We start from the raw sequence: 15,909 nt of genomic DNA, 5'->3' as shown, positions 1-15,909 counted from the left end.
TAGGATTATCGAGACTACTATATTATTTACTTTTAACAATAAATATTTTACTTTATCATATTATGTGAATATGTACATTAGTCTTATTTAAAATTATGTAAAATGTTTAAATCCATGCACATTATATATTTTTTATCATTGTTTGATCATTTGCAACTCATTCAATCGCCATATATTGTTGATAATTGATGCTATTTTTTTATGTTTCTATAATGAACATTTAAAAATTACAGTAAAATAACAAAAATTGTTATTTAGGATTTAAATTTCATTTTTTCAAAGTTCAAACTCCAAATATTGTACAAACTTAATGTGGATGAAAGGGTACATTGGAGACTATATTATATTTTTTTTAAATTTCATTAAGAAATAATTCATGAAAAGTCTTATAATATATTGAAGCATTTTTTTCTAAAAAATATAACCATACACACAAAAATAAAATACCGCTCTGGTCAATATTAAAAAGGAATCTAATAAATATGATAAGTAATAATTAATATCTATATTTATTCATTATCCTCTTGATTAAAAGTAACATGTTGAGCTAATCTTTTTTCTGCTTTTTTAATTAGCTTTTCACGACCTCGTGGTTTTTTAGTTTCTTTTTGTTTTGCACATTTAGTTTCTCTATCACGTAAAATTTTATCCCAATAAAGTTTTTCTTCTTCACCTATCACAAAAATCATATTAGTATTTATAATTAAAATAATACGTAAATATTAACCTTTTAATAATCTGGTTTGCGGCCATCGATTTTCCTCTGCTATTTTTATAGCAGTTTCTTGACAGTCGCATCTTACATAAGCTTCAGAATTGTGTACAACATCAACAAACTTGATTCTAGAATCAGTTTTTGCTTCAGCCTTAAAATAAATAAAAAAATAGATAAAAATTTTAGATGATCAAAAAAATGTAATGTGCTTAGCATTGAAAACTTTAAATCCTTTAAAAATAATAGGAGTTATTGGGAAATCACTAAACATACAAATGATCAATTATAATAAATATCGAAGCAAACACCAATGAATCATTTTTACTCTTTCTCAAAAAAAGAAAAGAAAAATATAGGTATGAGAAATATAAATTTGTACTAGTACATCTGAAAATAAATATTGTAACATAATATGTTTTGATATTTCAGTATTATATTGAGTAGCAGCAAAATTCAACTAATGGGATAAAAAATCACATAGACTCAATTCACATTAGAATCAAACACTTGTATCATCAAAAAACTATGTTAACTTATGCATAAACAAACAAGGTTAAATATATTTTCTATAATATAACATTATTCATTCAGCATTAAAAAATAACAACACTTCATTAACATTTACAATAACATTAAGTATAAAGCATGAAACTGTCTGGAAAATAAGTTATTACAACTTTACATTATATGGGAAATAAATTACAATTTTTCAAAATATAAGGATGATAGTTTTGATTTATTGAAAATTAATTATGGCAAAAAGTGGGCAAGAAGACTGTTACCTATTTCAATGTCTTTTTTTAATAAAAATAAATGTAAAATAAAATATTTGAAATTCAATAATTGAATATGTTTTAGGTTTCTAATGAAATAAATAATTTTTAAAATTACTAATTACCAATAGATATGCTATAATATAATTATTTAATTTTAAATTCAACATAGGATTAGGCAGATATTGTAAAATATCCTACATAGTGATCAGACTTTTATCAAACAACATTTTTTTATAATTTTTGAATAATATATATTTTTAATTTCATATTCTAAAACGGGATATTTTTTGGAGTATTATGATACGTAAAAATTGAAATATGGGAAAGTAGTTTATGAGAAAAGTATTTTAAGTTTAGGTGAGCGGAGTGGAGAATTAAGGGGATACCACATAAAATGTTTGTCTATTACTCTGCTTACTGCTTATCCAAACTTTAAATACTTATAAGTTAAACTCAATAACTACTAGCCCAAATTTTGAATTTTGTGTATCATAATATTCCAGAAAATATTTTGCTTCAAAATAGGAAATTAAAAATGTAAAGATTTATCATTTCAAAAATATAATTTTTTTTCAAAATGTTGAAATAATGAGTGTTGTTTGATAAAAGAATCATCTAGTATAATATATTATGAAAAATAAATAAATAAAAAATATCATACTTTAAATATTTTATCAGATTCAATTGGATTTGCAAATGCAATTTTCAATATTACACCAGGTTCATACTTAACACGTATATCATTATTTTTTGGTAATTCTACATCTACATTTTCAACATCTGTCTTTGCATCATTACTTTTTTCAGAATTTTCATGATAATGCATATTAAAATGTTCATTATATTTAGGATTAGGACGACGTAACTGAGCTTTTAATAAAGACATTTTTTGTCGTTGCATATTTAAAAATTGATTTCTAAGTTTTCTCCACTCTGTTCTAAAAAACAACAACAATAAATATTGTTTATATAAATATAAAATATGTTTAAAAATAAAAATAATATTTTACTTTGACATTATTCTTAGCACAGGTGAAGTTAAATTGGTATCTAATTTCACTTTTTTTCCTTTATTGCGTTTTCTTTTTTTTTTTATAATTGAATCAGTATTGTTTGGATCAATACTTATTTCTCTTTTATCATCATCACTTGTGATTGTTTCTGCTGGCTTTGAAATATTGGTATCAATATTTTCAATTAAAGCTCTTTGGTTATTTTCACTGTCGCTAATTTCAAAAGAAGAATTTTTTTGTTCGTCGTCCAAATCATTCTTTTTATTTTTGTCTTTCTTCTTCTTCTTTTTATTATTTTTAATTCCAGAACAGCTTACTTGTGGTGTTTCTTTCTTCATTTTCTTTTCAACACCTTCAATACTTATAGAATGTTTTCTTTTTTTCAATAAATTAACATTGTCAGTACTTTCATCTGTATCCTTTTTATCTTCATCTTCTTTGAAAGTAATTATACTTTGCAGTTCTTCTGGAAGGATTTTGGATACTTCATGCAATTTTTTGTATTCCTAACAAAATATATTTTTATATTGTTAATATCATTTCTAAATTCATATATTCATTTGGATAAAAGCAAGGCAATTACAATAAATATGCATTTCTATTAAATTTCTTACTACTTGTTTTAAGAATGTAGAATTTCTTATTTTTATGACATATATATACATTAAAATGGATATATAATAATATAGTTTACCACAGTGGTTTTAATACTTTGAGGTCATTGGATTAAGAATATGTTAAATATTTGTCTAGCAGAACTTAGTCTCTTTTTGCCTTTTATATGAGTATATTATCCATAGACTAGTTTCTGTATTTTTCCTGGTATTAACCGGGAACAGGCTTGAATTTCCTACAGTGATTTATTTATTATACAACACTCGTTATTTCAAAAATTTTGAAAATATTTTTTTTAAATAATCATACTTTTGATTGTTATAATTTTTTTAAGTTTTATTACTTTTAAAAATTTTATTTTATTTTGACTGGCAATCATGAAAAAAAATATTTTCAATAACTAAGTCATTAATCTATTTTAAAATAAAAAGTGTTATTTGATAAAATAATCATCTTGTATATATATATTTCAAACAAGAATAGATCAATTTGCATATCACTCGTACCCCAAATTTCTCTCATTAAGTGGTAAAAGGTATGTATGATTACTTAGTATAATTTTTTAGAATGGACTATAGATCAATAATTTAAAATTGAACACCTGTAGATTTCTGCCTATGCCTGGTTGGTGGATGGTGACTTTTTTTCCTAGACAGCTGCCAGTTTACAGAAAGATATCGTCAGTGGGTAGTTTTGAAATGATTTGTTCACTACTCAGTCACTTCATTCCCAATAAAGGTAGTAAATTTATTCTACCACTTTAAAATATGTATTTAATCTAAGACCATGTATATATATTTATATTATATTTTGGGTTAAATTTCACCTCTAAAACTTTGATAGCAGATTCTTCATTGTCAAATTCAATAAATGCAAATCTTTTAATTATTCCACTTTTAAATTTAGGCAATGAAATATAAGCTACACTTCCATATTTTTCAAACATTGATTTAATCCAATCGTGATCTGCTTTAGGCGGCAATTGTTCCTATAACATACAATAAAAAATATTTTTGTTAAAAAAATACAAAATATAATATTTTTTTTTTTGATTAACCTTTATAATACAATTTTTATATCAATTATAATTAAATAAAGAATATTTTGCAACATGTAATCGCGTGTAATCGCTCAAGACAGAGAAAAGTGGCGGGATATTGTAGTGACGGCTAAAACTCTTAGAGAGTAAAATGGCCAAAAGAAGAAGAAGAAGAAGAGATATTTTGCAACATAGTCATTACTTTGATGATTATGATATGATATAGCCTTACTATCAGAATAAACATAAATTATTAATGTGAAAGCATTTTTATTTTATAGAATGTATATAATTATTTAAATAATAATATGTATCATTACAAAGATATATTTATGAATAAAACTAACCACATATACTGTACAGCGTTCAATATCCTCTGGTTTTTTGTCTTCGATAGGCTTAATTCTATAAATTTTGGTTTTACAGTCGCTAACAGATAAAACATTAGAGCTTTCTAAAGCTTTAATTATATCTTCTGGATTTTGGGTTAAACTCTTTATTTTATTACAGTTCAAAAATGTGTTAATACTAATACCTATAAAAATAAAATGATTAATTTTAGTAATTATTTATATTAAATATAGAGGCATCAGCCAAACTATAATTTTAAGAATATTTTTTAGATATTCTATAAAACATCAACCTAATTAAATACTGAGTATCAATATATTAGGCTATATTCAGTAAAAGAACACTAACATTCTATGCATCATCACACAAAACCTAGCAATTCTGTTTGATCATGGAAGGGATTTGCACAGAGATGCACAAAAGAAATGTCTTCTGTAAGGTTAGGATAACATGTTTTCTTGCAAAACAGAGTATAAAACGTACACTATGCTTAAATATTTTTAGCTTGATATATTTTAATTTATGTACAGTACATATCCATCAACTTAAAGAAATCTAAAGAGGTTAACCAGAAAAAATGAATAATGAAATACTAAACACAACAACTTAAGTAATGATGAATAAAACAAAATTTAACAGAGAAAATAATTAATAAACATTACTACCATACTTAAAAATTCCATTATAAATTAAAAACATTTTGATTATATACTATACATATTTATTAATTTTAATGTGAGTACTTTATATTAAAACATTGATACTTAATACTGCCAAATTATTAGCTTATTCAATGGTTTCAAAAATCATAATACGCATTTTAGATTCTAAGCTGAGCGATGAATGTATTTATTTTACAGTGATAAGTATTTTTGTATGAGTATACAATAAGTGGATAATAAAATGCTTTAATTACTTTAATGTACAATGACATTTTTGATTTATTTTAAGATAATATCTATTTATATTATGAATCTATATTTGTTGATTTATAGTATTTACAGAAAAATAAAATAAAATTTTGATATGATATCAATATAGTTTATATATATATTTTTTAAATGGTACAAATACATATTATGATAATTAAATACTACATTATCCAAGAAAAAAAAATATATCATGAAATCTACTTAAGAGATATAAGCAGACAGAAAATTTTTGTTCAAAGTTGTTTTGCTCTATAAGTAACAATATATCATTGAATTGAAACTTAACACACCTATAATAGTGACTCACTCGACACTTAATTTACAGCAAAGTGGTACCCACCAGAGCCGTGTTTAATGGGTGGCAAGGGGGGCCAATTGCCCCGGAGCGGCAAATTTTTGAATTGTAATTTACTTAAGGGTGGCATATTTTAATTTGCCCCGGGGCGGCAACATAGCTTAACGTGGCAGGTACCCACTTGCCTGCTTCTTTTTTTTTGTAATTATATACACTATGTTATTACACAACAATACAACTTACATTGACTGGTTTGCATTAGATTTCCAAAATATCTATCTTTTCTTAAATTAGCATCACTTAGATAAAATTCCATTTGCTTTTTTAAATCGGTATAAAGTTGCTTTTTTCGTTTTCTAACACGATTTAATGAAGATTTTAGAATACTTTCTTCAACACTTTCAACACTTATATCACTAGAAGGTTCCATTCTAAAAAAATAATAATAAAAAAAAAATTATTTATAAATATTATATTAAAATAAAATCAAAAATTAATAACTAGCTAATCCTGCACAGAGTTATTTATTATAAATTAAATAATGTTAGTAGATTTACCATGTTTTAAATTTCAATAAATTTAAACTATATATTTAGGGTTTTGAATGGGGAGGGGTCGTGGGGATATACACTTATCTAGTGCCACTAATTTGGAGAGGGTTCTGCCCCTCACAAACTAAGTTGCCTTTTAAATTATAAAAACTTATTAAAATCCTATAAATACACAATATGTTATAACTCAATTTAATATAATTAATTTTTCATTGTCTTGACTACCACCTGATGCTGAAATTACAAAGTCTATTGTTATTCTAATTATATTACATTTTAAGTATTTTTAAACTGCAAAAATGATGTTTATTAAAGATTATTATTAAAGCATGGATATGAATCATGGTTATAAGATAGAAGTAGATTGGAATTATATTTACAGGTAAATAGGGTAAATAATATGGAGTAAAGAGTAATAATTATGCCAAAAATTAAGAAGATAAAAAAGGGTAAGACTAGATAGTTTTAATGAAATTGATGATTGTTTTTAATAAGTTAAAATAACAGTGGATAGTTGAAAGTATTTATCATGATATTAATGACATTTTTTTTATAAGTGAGTAAAATAATAGCCATAGTATAAGATGATATTAAATTTATATTTAAAAAATATGACATAACATATGATAATATATTATATAAAATAAAAAATTAAATTAAAACATGCATTGATGGAAATGGATATAATTGACAAAAGAAAAGAAGGATACATAAAGTATACATATATGTACACGAATGCTCATAATATCAAGCAATAAACAATATAATAAAAATTATAATCTACTTCCAAGATAGTCATATACATTTATAGATCTAAAATCTAAATGTAGTGTTCGATGTTTATAATTAAAAAACATTTAATGAAAATTATAAATTAGTATTCTTTTAATCACAATTCTTTACTTAGTCTTTAAAGTTTAAAAAAATATTGGTTAACCTACTCGTTTGAGACAGTAAGCACAATGGACTACGAAACGATTTATAAGAACATCAAGAACCCGTGAACGATGTCGTTGATTTCGAACACTTTCACACTGCAACCGCTATCGGAAGTCGGTGATTGACGTATATAAGCATTAAACAATATAAACCGGCAGCCGGGTATCAGACATTCAAACTATCAACAATCATCTATTATGGCGGGTTCAGCGGGATAATGGATGATATATCATTTTGATTTTTGTGGACTATTTATTGGTATTCGCAATTTTATCTTATACAATTATGCGAAATACCGTGGTTACGTTGTACATACTTACATCATGATTTTGATAATGTTTAGTTGTAATATTTACTTACGTCTTATAAGTTATAGGTAATATAGATCACTGTGCCAGGAGTTAAGACGTACCAACGTCCAAGATCCAACACTCATAGATTCACAATACACTAAACATAGTAGGCACTATAGAGCACGGCATAGATAACGAAGTAAGACATAAAGTAGTGAAGTACACTGACTGTGGACAGTGAACAGCACTACAGCAGCAATAGTTTTATCTATGGCCTGTGGGCGCCGAAAAAACGGACAAGTTTAAAGGTAACCAAATAGCGGGATACAAAATTCCTTTTCCCGTCACTGGCGTCACTAGACTTGATAAAAATCAGGGTTTACAGTAATTGATAACAGCCCAGCCAAAAATTTTTTTTAGAACGAAAATGTACTTGACGAAAGTTTGTTAGCCAAATTTGTCTGATTTGGTAAGTTTAACGTAACATCTATGGTCCTCATTAAGCGTCCGAACATTTTTCAAAAATTATCCATGAAAGACCAACCGAAATGACAGCCAACGTTTTTCTTTGGATGCTGTGAACATACACCATTTGCACTGACCTATTAAAGATAATATATAAACAAATATCAAAGGTGATTGTAATAATATGTAGTTAGTTAGGTGATTGCATAAGTACATTTTTACCTCGTGTATAAACAAATCCTTTCTGTTAAGGTGCAAATATGAGAGTAGTAGCATTAATCAGCGGCGGTAAGGATAGCTGTTATAACATGATGCAGTGTATAGCGGCAGGCCATGACATTGTTGCATTGGCAAACTTAAAACCACAGAGTAAAGGTATGTTGTGTTATTTGAGTCTTAAATAATTTGAAATACCAGTGACAAATGTTTTTTAATAATTGAAATAATTTGCAACAATGATAGATGAATTGGATAGTTACATGTATCAAAGTGTTGGTCACCAAGCAGTAGAATTATATGCAGAAGCAATGGGACTTCCATTGTTCAGACAACGAACAAACGGAGTTGCATTGCAACAAGAAAAAATTTATACTCATACTCCTGAAGATGAAGTTGAAGATTTGTTTGATCTCCTTGCTAATATTAAAGTATTTGTCTATTTTATAAGTATTAGATAATATTAAATGTTGGTATTTTTTTTAGTAAATTATTTTTAAATTTAGACACAAATTGAATTTGATGCTGTAGCTGTGGGTGCCATACTTTCTGATTATCAGCGTCTGCGTGTTGAAGATGTGTAAGTTAACTGATAAATAAAATATAACTTCAAAGAGTTGATAAATTGTAAAGAATATTTTATAATTTTAGGTGTTCAAGATTAGGTATTTGCTCATTGTCATATTTGTGGCGTCGTGATCAAAGAGAACTGCTACAGGAAATGATTGATTGCAATATTGAAGCAATTGTTATTAAAGTAGCAGCACTTGGATTAGATCCTACAAAACATTTGGGATTGCGAATTGATAAGCTAATGCCACATTTAGTTAAAATGGTAATGAGGAATATTTATTATTTCTATATATTTGTAATTAGATATATATATATGTGTGTGTGTATACATATATATATATATATATATTCATTTATTCATTTTTGCACGACTAACATGCTACTCCAATAACGGAGATTCTAGAAATGCATTTCATAAGACGATATTTTTTAGGGAATGTTAGTCTCTGTATGCCTAATTAGTGGCAATTTTTTAATTTCTTTACAATAAGTTTGATACACATTATGCAATAATTTATTTCTAGATTAGGTATAGTAATAGGAATTTAGTAGTTTGATTGTTAATAATTTATTAAGGATTACCTTTTTAATTTTAATTTTTTGGGAAAAAGAGGTTAATTAAATAACTTATTATATACTTTATATTTGGTGGTGACTTTTTTCTGTTACAATATTAATGTGGGATACGGGTAGGTGTTAATTATATTAATTTTTATTGAGTATAATACATATCTGACACAGTGGAGATGCAGTGGGGTTCTTCCCGTTTTCTCCTTGACTTTTGTGTTGGTTTCCAGAATGAAAAATATGGCTTAAATATATGTGGCGAAGGTGGAGAATACGAAACATTCACTCTAGACTGTCCTTTGTTCACCAAATCGGTGATCATGTAAGTATACAAATAAATCCACACACTCGATCACAAACATATTAAAATACATTTTTTTACCATGTATACCTATTCCAGTGATCAATGTTGTAATAGTGGACAACATTCTAGTTTTAGAAAACAACATAGAATTGTTTGATATTAGTTTTTACTTGAGAATTATTTTAATTTTAACATCTATAATTAGAAAAAAAATAGGTGGACTTCATATTACCTAGTTGAAAGCAGTTAAATTGTTTGTTACTTTTTATTATTATTTTTTTTTTTTATAAAGATACAATATCTTGATATATATCAATTATATCATTATATAATATTCTATATATATATTTACATATATAATACAATATGTTTATATATTAGTTCTTTATTCTAATATTATCATTATTTACAATACATTTTAAAATATTTAAGTAATTATAATTAAAAGATATTATTTATTATAGCTGCTTATTATTATACAATTTTTAATATAATTAAATATTATTACACAAACATGTTCCACACAAAATAATTAACCTAATATATATATAAATATATTATTATTTTATTAAGTTAATGAAATAATTTATATATTTTTTTAATCATAAATATTTTAAACAGATTATTTAATAAATGATACAAATGTCTCATTAGAAATATTACTTTGCTATTTTTCAGTGAAGAGTTTGAAACTGTGATGCATACCAATGATACTATTGCTCCTGTGGGATATATAAATTTTAAAAAATTTTGCTTATTAAAAAAACCGGTTGGTAAAATTATAAATTTAAGTTATGAATTGGTATTTTGATTAAAACATCTATAATTTTTAAATAATATGTAAAATATTTAATTCAATTTTTTTTTTCTTTAAGAATGTTGATGAGAATCAAAGTTTTCGTGAACGTATGGCGTGTTATCGTGTACGTAGTCCCTTAGCTCATTTAATGGACTTAGATGATTTAGAAATTGATCTTGGTACTGTTACTGATGGTGACAATTTTGATGATGATGCTTCAGAAAATAATAGTATCATTATTGATCAGACTGATGGTCAAGTATGTTTTGGAGAACTTATAGAGACAGATTCTGTATCTTGTATTGGTTATCCAAATGGATGGACTTGGATTAATTCATTGACTGGTTATTGGGTTGATGATAAATCCCCAGTTATAGTTGCTCTTGAGAAATTAAGAGGTAATTGTGTATACAACTTAATAATGTATGTAATATTTTGTATTTCTAATATCAATGATAACATAGGTATTTTATTTAAATTATAATGTTGAACTACCAGTATTTTAGCTATAAAAAAAGTTGATTAAAATAATTAATCATTATAGATCATTAAAATATTTAATTATTTTAAAGTTATTTGTTTTAATAAGAGTAGGTTAAGTATTTAACCATGCAAAATAATTTAATTGATTAAATAGAATAAACAATATTTTGAATTTGTAATAAAAAAAATACATATTGAATACATTGTGTATATTATATATCTACTACTATGTAATACTTATATTACAATTTGTTTTGACATTTATATTTAAAAAAACAAATACCCATAGAATTATAATTTAATCTCATTCATATTTCTTTTTTTTATAGATTTGTTGCAAGAAAGAAATTTAGAGTTAACTGACGTTGTTGCTGTTACTTTATATGTTCGTGACATGACTGAGTTTCTTAATATGAATGCACAATATGCTTCAATAATGTGTAGAATTAGTCCTCCGGTGAGAGTTTGTGTTGAAATACCTCTTTCAGAGTACACACCTATTCTTATAGATGTTGTTGCTTATAAACCACCATCCAAGTCATCCTCAAATTCAAATCTCCCATCAATGTCCAAACATACAATGCATGTACAAAGTATATCTCATTGGGCGCCTGCTAATATTGGACCATATAGTCAAGCTATTCGAGTAAGTTAATAACTTATCTTTTATAATTATTACAGGTGTTTGTCTTTTGTGTCATTTATTTATTTATAACTGCTGTATTTTTATTTTTATTATCCATTGACTACCTAGACTTATTAATTGTTGAATATGTTTAAAAGTTTAATATATATTATAATATTTACATTAAACTACAAAGGATTTATAACTCATTATTTTTTAATCTGGAATATTGTCTTTAATTATAAGTTGAATGATTTTAATTAATTCTTCTTATGTGTACTATTTTAAAGCTTATGGGGTATACTGATAATTCATGTACACCTAATCCTTCTTAAATTTTATCATTTTGTGTTTGGCTGTATGCTATATAACTTCAATAGATTTTGTATGATTGTGTATTGTGATGGTATATTGCTGTTTCGTGAAAATGTAGAGTACTGATCATATATTTTATTTATAATTTTAGGTTGGTGATATTATTTATGTTGCTGGACAGATTGCTCTAGTACCAGGTACTTTGAGTATTGTCGAGGGTGGAATCAGGCAACAATGTCGACTATCATTACGACACGTTAGCAGAATTATTAAAGCAGTTGACCCTAATATACAACTTAGAGATGTCGTTCAAGTAAACTTATATTTACATGCAATATATTTTTTGTTTTTATGTATTCAACTAAAATATTTATTTTTAGGGCATATGTTATGTAACTCATACCAAATATATTCATGCTGCTAGAACTGAATGGGAGAAAAGGACAAATAATGCTATTGTAGATTATATAGTAGTATCACGGCTACCAAAAAATGCTATAGTAGAATGGCATTTATGGGCACATAGACATAATGCTAGATTTGAATGTAAATAAATTTTATATAGCATTAGTTTGCTTATTATCAAATTATTTATTTTCTTTTTGTGAAAAAATTAATGTATTCTATTTTTATATTTTTTAGATGAAGAAACGGGCTGTTGTGTTGACAATTATAGGGTGTCAATACGCCGTCGTTGGAACTATGAAAATAATGTGGCTGCAATTGTTACATATATTTCATCTGGTATTTAATATATTGGAAAGAAGAATATAATATAATATAACAAAACATAACTTTATTTCAGGATCATGCACTTCTTTATCAGCTATAACTGATTCATTAGACACATCTACTGAGTCTATATCTGCCATTGGTCTAGAGGAGGCTTTCCGTTATTCTTTAAAACGACTTCTACGTGGTGAACCAACTTCGACACCAACTGATGCTATTTGCTCGTTAAGAATATTTTACAAGGTATCGCAAGATCAAAAACCTATATGTCGACAACTTATCAATGCTACATTGAATAATTTAAGAGTTGAATATCGAATAGTTGCTACTGTTATACCTGTATTACATTTGCATCACCCCAATACATTTGTATCAATTTGTGCGCTAAGGCATAATACCTGAGATTCATTATCATATAATAATTGATATAATCGCACACTAGAATAAGGAACAAAGACAATGCCAGCTGTTCCATTAATAGATAATAATAATCAGCTTCATATAAATATTTTGTAAACCTATGAATAGTAATGGCTGACAATTATTTAGATTAAATTCTTAACATTTACAGTCAATAATATTCAAGGTGAAAAAATTAAAATTATATAATTTGTTTAAATATCTCAGTTAAACAGTCCGTCCGGTTAAACTAAAAACAATTTCTTAGGTGTGCTTTATCCAAAATAATTTATTTGCTCAAATACAACTTGTTTAAAACAATTATTATTTATAATTATTTATTTGGTTTGCTATTCATAAATTAGTAGTACTTAAATATTTTAATTAAAAAAATTTGTGCTAAAACCGCCTAATTTTATTGATATACACATAATTTTTTATTTTTCTCTTATTAAAAAAAAAATTTCTGTTGATCTTGCAAAATTGTTATAAAAACTATACATTTAAACCTAAATTTGCCATTAAAGTTCTTTATTACATTATTATAGCATTATTTATTATTATTACTGTAATTATTTATTCTATACTAAGTATAATCTTATGTGAAAAAAAAAACACTACTAGTATCATTAATAATTGATAAAGATGCTACTACTAAAAGATAAAAAGAGTTAAAAAAAAAAACTAAAGGGTGTCAATGTAAACTATTTGTTTTCTCTCTCTGACTCGTTCATAATATAGCAAATTTGTATTCAGCAGAATCAACTTTGTGTTATTAGGTTTAAGATTATAATGAATTAACATCTTATTATTAAACTTCTACTTATAAAAAATAAGAAAATTATCTGTGTTTGTACTAAGTATTTTTAAAAATGGTTACATTTTACTTAAAAATTTTAATAATTAAAAAAAAAACTTAGTAACAGAGATGATGTACTTAACTCTAATTTTGCTAATAAGTTAATTTATTCTAATACTAGAACTAATAACACAATGTTGATTCTGCTTAGTGCACTTCAAATTTCGATCAATCCATGTCCATTTTACCTACTCAGATTTATCCAGGAGTGAAGCAAAGCTAACAATATATTTAATTTGAATTAAGATTACCAATACAGATTACAATATAGTTCTGTATTATTTATTTAATTATATAAATCAACAGGTAAACATCCTTTTTAGTAATTATAATTAAATATGACATATAATAATACAATTTAAATATTAAGGTAAAAATTAGAAATTTGGTTTTGGTAATGAAGAAGAGAGAACAATAAAAAAATTGCATGTAACAAGTGCGCGCAGATAAAGTGAAACTTCTTTCAGTCATGTAACTGATATTAGGTGTGTATTGGAATAAAATAAAAATAACAAACTTTACAATTTTATTTTCAATAGAACTGTATTTTATTTAATTTTATATATTATTATTAGTAATTTTTTATTATTTATTTGTAACTAATAAAATAATAATAATAATAACTGTGACGGCCCGACCATCGTCTTTTATTTTTGTACCCTTTGTAAAGAAGTTTCACTTCAAAAATAAAAAATAAAAAATATAATAGTATATTAATAATAAAATAACAAATAATAAGTAAATATATTTATTCATATTAGATTAATGATAATTAATTAATATGTAGTTATGATGTATACTGAATTTTATTTTTAAATCAATTTAATGTAAGATGGAGGATACAGATTTTAAATTGGTTAACAATTTTAATTATTGATCTGGATTTTAATATTATATTAATCTAATTGAAATGTATTAAAGTACATTTTATTTTTTACTTATATTAAAGACATTACTTTATTTATTACTTCACAGCTTTCTGAAGTTATAAATATCTAAATGAATACTTGCTGCTCTATAGAATTATTGAAAATAGTCAATAAATCAAGTAGTTCTATGAATTGTATACTCTTTACGAGTACATTAATATCATATGTCACAGTGTGGACTGTGTAATAATTTTACAAATTATAATTGATTTTTTATTTAACATAGAAGAAAATTTAAAATATATTGTTTAAAAATATAACAAATGGAAATGGAATAATCAAATAATGTATATTACTAAAAATTGTGTAGCAAATAATTTAAAATATAAAAACAATATATTTTAATTTTAATATAGGCTGTGATTTCAATTACATTTGTTCAAAAACATGATTTTGAAACTATTAATACAGCTTGTTCAGTTAAATCTATTACTCTGATTTAGATTTTAATCTGTAAAATGGGTTTGGCAGCTTAATATATAATATGTTTCTAATTATTGTGGATCAAACAGAGAAATCAGATAGTGCTCTAACATCATCTTAAGTATAATATTACATTGACACATTCCATCAACTGTCCAGGTTTCATTGGACAATATTTGGTATTGATAGTTACATAAAAGTTGTTGAAACGATATACTTGATCAATTAATGAATAATGGTCACTGGTGTTCTTCCTGATGATTATGATAAACACAAATCAAAGAACAGCCAAAATACTTAAAAAATATGTCAGATGTAGGAACGTACTTAGTTTAAATTACTTACCCATTTGATTATTTATGTAATTAGCAAGTATATAAATTGGGAAACCAGCTTAATATTGATATTTCTGTACTTATTTAGGAAAATAAGTAATTAATAATTAATTTGCCTGCTATATGATTGATGTTAATTTTCTTTAGTTACCCGATATAAGCCAATAACATTTTAATTTCTAATATATAATACTAAACATTATATTATGATAATATTATTATATATATATAAATAATTCTAAGTTATGTATAATTTGTATCAATTATAAAAACATTTTCAGAAATTAACTGTAAACTATAATTACTAAAGTACTATTTATTACTCTAGTAACTTTCCAATTAGAATAAAATTGTTGTTTTGATGAA

General features: G+C 25.1%; 2 protein-coding genes across 3 annotated transcripts; one reads left to right on the top strand and one right to left on the bottom strand.

The window, feature by feature from the left end:
- Positions 1-481: 481 nt before the first annotated feature.
- LOC132922163 (la-related protein 7) lies at positions 482-7,725 on the bottom strand. Of its 2 annotated transcripts, none has more exons than XM_060985519.1 (8): positions 7,587-7,725; positions 5,980-6,167; positions 4,506-4,693; positions 3,946-4,107; positions 2,502-3,010; positions 2,153-2,429; positions 728-866; positions 482-673 (listed from the first exon to the last, which is right to left on the bottom strand). In XM_060985519.1, exons 2-8 carry the CDS (start codon positions 6,164-6,166, stop codon positions 510-512), a joined length of 1,626 nt encoding a protein of 541 aa, XP_060841502.1. In that variant the 5' UTR covers position 6,167; positions 7,587-7,725; the 3' UTR covers positions 482-509. The 2 variants fall into 2 exon arrangements, with proteins under 2 accessions (XP_060841502.1, XP_060841503.1); XM_060985520.1 differs by lacking the exon at positions 7,587-7,725 and adding an exon at positions 7,229-7,499.
- On the top strand, positions 7,688-13,539 carry LOC132922162 (uncharacterized). The gene is made up of 14 exons (XM_060985518.1): positions 7,688-7,827; positions 7,940-8,154; positions 8,237-8,359; positions 8,447-8,631; positions 8,707-8,780; positions 8,852-9,035; positions 9,571-9,662; positions 10,323-10,413; positions 10,520-10,841; positions 11,256-11,572; positions 12,018-12,179; positions 12,247-12,412; positions 12,509-12,610; positions 12,672-13,539. The coding sequence occupies exons 3-14, from the start codon at positions 8,245-8,247 to the stop codon at positions 12,998-13,000; spliced, it is 2,139 nt and encodes a 712-aa protein (XP_060841501.1). The 5' UTR covers positions 7,688-7,827; positions 7,940-8,154; positions 8,237-8,244; the 3' UTR covers positions 13,001-13,539.
- Positions 13,540-15,909: the final 2,370 nt, after the last annotated feature.

The sequence above is a fragment of the Rhopalosiphum padi genome, chromosome 2, assembly GCF_020882245.1.
Source record: "Rhopalosiphum padi isolate XX-2018 chromosome 2, ASM2088224v1, whole genome shotgun sequence".
NCBI classification, from domain to species: Eukaryota; Metazoa; Arthropoda; class Insecta; order Hemiptera; family Aphididae; genus Rhopalosiphum; species Rhopalosiphum padi.
The sequence above is the reverse complement of the archived record's forward strand: the minus strand, read 5'-3'. Positions and strand labels throughout refer to the sequence as shown.